This window comes from Mixophyes fleayi, chromosome 2 (genome assembly GCF_038048845.1).
Source record: "Mixophyes fleayi isolate aMixFle1 chromosome 2, aMixFle1.hap1, whole genome shotgun sequence".
In the NCBI taxonomy this organism is placed as follows: Eukaryota; Metazoa; Chordata; class Amphibia; order Anura; family Limnodynastidae; genus Mixophyes; species Mixophyes fleayi.
In genome coordinates, this window is record NC_134403.1 from 136,634,054 (window position 1) to 136,639,053 (window position 5,000).

At 37.8% G+C, this 5,000-nt stretch overlaps 1 protein-coding gene across 1 annotated transcript in view; it reads right to left on the reverse strand.

Annotated features, from left to right (window-relative positions):
• TUBGCP3 (tubulin gamma complex component 3) overlaps positions 1 to 5,000 on the reverse strand; it is a 90,855-nt gene that overhangs the window by 24,313 nt on the left and 61,542 nt on the right. Inside the window, exon 15 of the mRNA XM_075200022.1 lies at positions 1,022 to 1,157. Coding sequence (XP_075056123.1) covers positions 1,022 to 1,157 — 136 coding nt within the window. The remainder of the gene's footprint in view (positions 1 to 1,021; positions 1,158 to 5,000) is intronic.

The following is a 5,000-nucleotide window of genomic DNA, read 5'->3' on the forward strand; positions in this document are numbered from 1 at the left end:
CATTTCTGCTATTAATTCCGTCTAGAGAGTATTTTTTTTATTATTATTATTATTTTTTTTTAAAGTGTATTCAAAAAGCTCTAAACTGGAGTGGCCAATTAGATGGTAGGCAATAAATTTTAAAATACATACAAACAAAATATTTGACAAAGACACAGTATAAACAATATGTACTAGAGGCGCAGTGGGGAAGCTGATTGGTCTTGTGACATAATTCAGTCTCCATTTTGTTAAAGGCTCGCTTGAGTTATTAGCTTGCAGGCACTCTCAATAACAAGAGACTTATTTTAAAAAGGAGGCCTTGATTCTTAATTTTGATTTTTACAGTGCAGATGACTGCAATAAATAATGTCGTCTTATTTCTCGTAAATGGTCCCATTTGAATCATCAAAAGAAAATTGAGGTTATTATGTGCTCTGTCTAGCAGCACTTTGGTTGCCAATTCTAAGGATGTTTGTTTATTACTTTATATTGGCAAGGGAGAAACTGCTGAATTAAACACTATAAATGTTTTAGGATGTAAGAATTTATATGCAATTGACTAGGTATTAGTCAAGTGCATTTTCACACAGTGAAATACAAGGAAATTACATTTAATATACGGGTATTCTGTATGACACACAAACCAATTATTCTGCAAAAAAACATCCTGTTTCTGTTAGTTTAATAAGTATGTACTCTGCTGCAAGTTTATAACAAATTAGCAGTCGCAGAATATCAGTGATATTTTTACACTATCCATTAAATTCAATAACATACAGCTCTAGATAACGATTATAAGCTGGATACATGCAAGATGATTAGAAATAATGTGCTCTTGTTGTATACCCTTAGGTTATAAAAGAAGTACAAATATATGCTGGTCCTAGAATGAAAAAACAATGAAATAAATCACACCATTGTTAATGTCCCACTTATAGCTACTGAAAATTACAACTGGACAATAAGATTAAAACAAAAACAAAGTACTAGCTAAATTTCCAAATCCACAAATTGTCTGGAGATTGCAAATATACCCTACCTCTAAAAGCCGGACATCCAAACGTTTGAGAATCTCAGGATTGTCAAACTGAGCGTTGGTTGCTCTCACAGCAGTTTCAAGAATCCCTGTAAGATTGTGTTGGTACAACGTAGTTGCTGGACGGACAAGCTCTGGTCTAAAATAAACATATTAATTTCAACATTTTAGTTTATATAACAAACATAACTTTAATGAACATTTTTCTATGAAAGTTGACCATCAGAATTATATCATCAATATTTATTTATATAGTGACAGCAAATCCAGAAGTGCTTTACAATTGAGAACAAACACTAATAAAACAATACTGGGTAATACAGACAGAGAGGCAAGATGGCCCTACTCAGAAGCTTACAATCTATGGGACAATGGGAGTTTTATACATGAGGTTAAGTGATACATGTTATACATATTGTATTTTGGGTCCAGCCAGAATGCACAGGTAAAAAGTGCTTAATGGGCTGTATGATCCAAGGAGTCCGAGGGTTGTTGTCTTGTGTGAACTGTGTAACGGGTGGTAATAGGGTAACCTAGTGATGTTAAGAGGCTGGTTGAGGAATATTATAAGCTTGCCTGAAGCGGTGTGCTTTCTCTGAAAATCCACCTCATCAGATGATTTTAGTCTTGTGGCAATACAGGCTGTGCAGATTCCAATAGATAAGGCTACACACAATGTGGTCATTTATCAAAACTGGTGATAATAAGGAGTGTGGTAGTAACCACAGTAACCAAATGCTGTCGCTTTTCTAGTATATTGTAGAAAAGGGAAATAAAGCATCTATGTGTAGCAACACATTAATCAGGTTTCTTTTAAGATAGATCTTCCAATACAACTTAGATTATATTACTTATAATAAAATTGTGTGGTGGATGTATAACTCTGGGACAATAAATTAGCTACAAGGATCGTCATACTTGCATTATGAATTTACAATATGTGGTTTAGCAAGAATGCAGTATGTTACTTGGGTCTAAGATTTATTATGCAAACATATTCTTCCCACGCAGTATTAACCTATTTCTTCTATTCAAATGTTATCATTTATTCCCCTTCAGGGAAACCATTAGAAATAAGAACCAAGTAATAGAAGGTCATATTTATGCAGCCAGAGCTACCAATTCTACAGAGAAACTTTGTTCATGACCTCACCAGGATTTCTTGTGAATGCTGATATGTGTCTCTGCCAGCAGACATACAGAGTACTATAATGCTGTAACTAACAGCACTAAAAGCCAATAATGATTCCTATGCTTTACCAGCAGATGCAGGGGAGAGAAGGACATCATTAACAAGTGTATATACGAGCTAAAAGTGAACAATATGTGTTAAACAGTAATTTAAATAAAATATTGCTAAACACAGTTAGCGGATTGTTAAGAACTGTGTAATATGGCTTTTATTGTTTGTGAGATGGTGGAGGAAATAATGATTTAAACTTATTTACTTATTTTACTTATTAACACTACAAGTTTTGGAATTTTGTTGGCATTACATTCATGCTTTGAAAATATCAATTAAATGTACACAAACTGTATTTTGTATTTCTCTAATGTAATATCTGCTCATAGAGTTTGCCCACTCAGCCACTGTTCAACGAGTGGACAGCTGTTACTTAGATCATTGATCTGTAAAGTAAATTTGATCTATGTGATACCAGAAGAACAAGACAGGCTAAAAGGAATACATGCTACACTTCAGACATGTTCTGATCTCAGCGAGTATTGAGGTCATTATTACCATATAGTGACAGACATTCTATCTGCATTCACCTTGCTGTAAATGCAGCTTAGGCAAAGTGCTCTAATTTTAACCAGTGTGTACTGTCCTCCACAGCTGTAAAAATCCAATCAAAAAACAATTGCCTGGGTGTGGCTTGCGGACGGAGGTTTCACATTATGTTGGCATGGTAAGACATCACTGGGGAATTTGCCAGGTTGAACAGCAGACAAAGAGTCGTAAACCCTAAGTTTGCATGTAGCTTTCTTTATTGCAAAAAAAACCAAAAAAACCTGCAAAACATTTAAGTGCTTGGTTTGGGCTGAAGACAGACACTGTAGTGAGAAGATGTAGTGCACCTACTGATCCAGTGTCATAGAAAAAATCAGTTCAACCCCCAAGTCAGGGGACTTTTTAGCAGTTCTTCATCTGAGAAAACTCAATTTGTGCATGCAAGACATTTCCATATAGTGTCTTTAAATTCTATTCTGAATGCAATAAGAGATTTCTTTACTTCTGCACATTCCGATTCCATTGCTTTCTCAGATTCTGTCAACAAGGGGATTATTACCAGTTTACCTGTCTGCCATTTGGCCTGTAGACATCCCCCAGTGCCTCTCAGGAAGCAGAGAATTGTAGTTTGGCTGAATCTGGAAGTTATTCTTGCAACAGGGAAATCAGAACACGGCGCACAGAACAAAACACTCAAAGTTATCTCTATTCTACAGGGCCATGGTTGGATCATAAGTACAGTCAAGAGTTGTCTTGTGCCCTCTAAATAGTTGCAATTTCTGGGAATACAAATAGACACAGTGAAAGATAAAGTCACGTGCAAGAGGAAAGACTTGTGAAGATTAAATATTTGACTTATTGGGGCATATTCAATTCCGATCCCGATCCGCGGGATCGCGCTGGAACCTAATCCGCAGTACCGCAATAACGTGGATTTTCGTTCGCAGCCCTTAGGGCTGCGTACGAAAATCTGCGTTATTGCGGTACCGCATTACCGGCAGTACTGCGCATTTTCCGCGGTAACGCGCGTTACCGCGGATCGGAATTGAATATGCCCCATTAAATTCAGTGTCAGCAACAATCTTCAATAAGGGATTGTCTCAGGTTATTAGGAATGTTATCCTCAAGCATAGGTAATCCTTCCACGACTGAGATGGCATATGAGGAGGTTGAGTACGATATAGCTTGTACATTGTACAGCCGTAGCCTCTCTACATTACCACCTTAAACAGCACAAATAATTGAATCGCCCTTCAAAGTGAACTATCTGTCGGAGATGACTGCTGCTGCGTCCTCGTGTCGGGGTATGTGTTGTCAGTGTTTACAGCGTTGCTTTAAAGACTACCACCGATATAAGGAGTCTTCAGCTAGAAGTACCTTATCAGGGAGTCTACTCAGCTGGTAGCAGGATCCACCATTAAATGAAAGGAGAGTACCTCTCTCTCAGAACCAGAATGGACTGTGAACGAAAGATTTAAGCTCCAAAGTGTATGGTGCTGACCTGCACACAGAAGTAGTACAGTGTCTTTTCCTACTAAAGTTATTCAACTTTAAAGCAAGTATCTGGAAGCAAATGCAGTTCGGCATACAACCTAAACATCTCAAGATATTCTCAGACAACCGGATGGTAGTGACATTCACAAAGCGAAAAAGGAGGCACCAAGATCAAAACCATGACGACAGAGGTATTAACAATCATATCATATAGCAGAAGACAATATGAGATCTCTTTCAGCTCTTCGCGTAGCAGGTAAGGACAACAAGGTGGCAGATTATCTCAGTCAGTATCAAATCCACCCATTACACAAGGGGTTCATCAGTTTAGGGACCCACAGAGCGATCCAATGGCAACAAGTCAAAACACCAAGACGAGCATTTCTACTCCTGTTAAAGACTCAAGAGCAGTGGGAATAGATGTTCTGAGAAAACCTTGGAACTTCAAATAGGGATTTGCGTTCTCCCTGTTCCTCTCATTCGATGCACACTACAGAAGATCAAGCGAGAGGCAGTAGATGTAACAGTGGGTTTTCCATTCGGCCTCACAGTAGAATGGGAGAAGCTCTTATTACAACCTTGGCCTCTATTACTTCAGTCAGATCTGAATCAAGGACCCTTTGTTCACTCGAATCTGAAGAGTCTCTCCTTGATGGAATGGAGTTTGAGTGGTTGTTGATCAAGAGTGAAAGAATCTCCTACAAAGTGATTTAGATATTACTGCAAGCAAGAAAGAAAAATTCAGAGGTTGGAAAA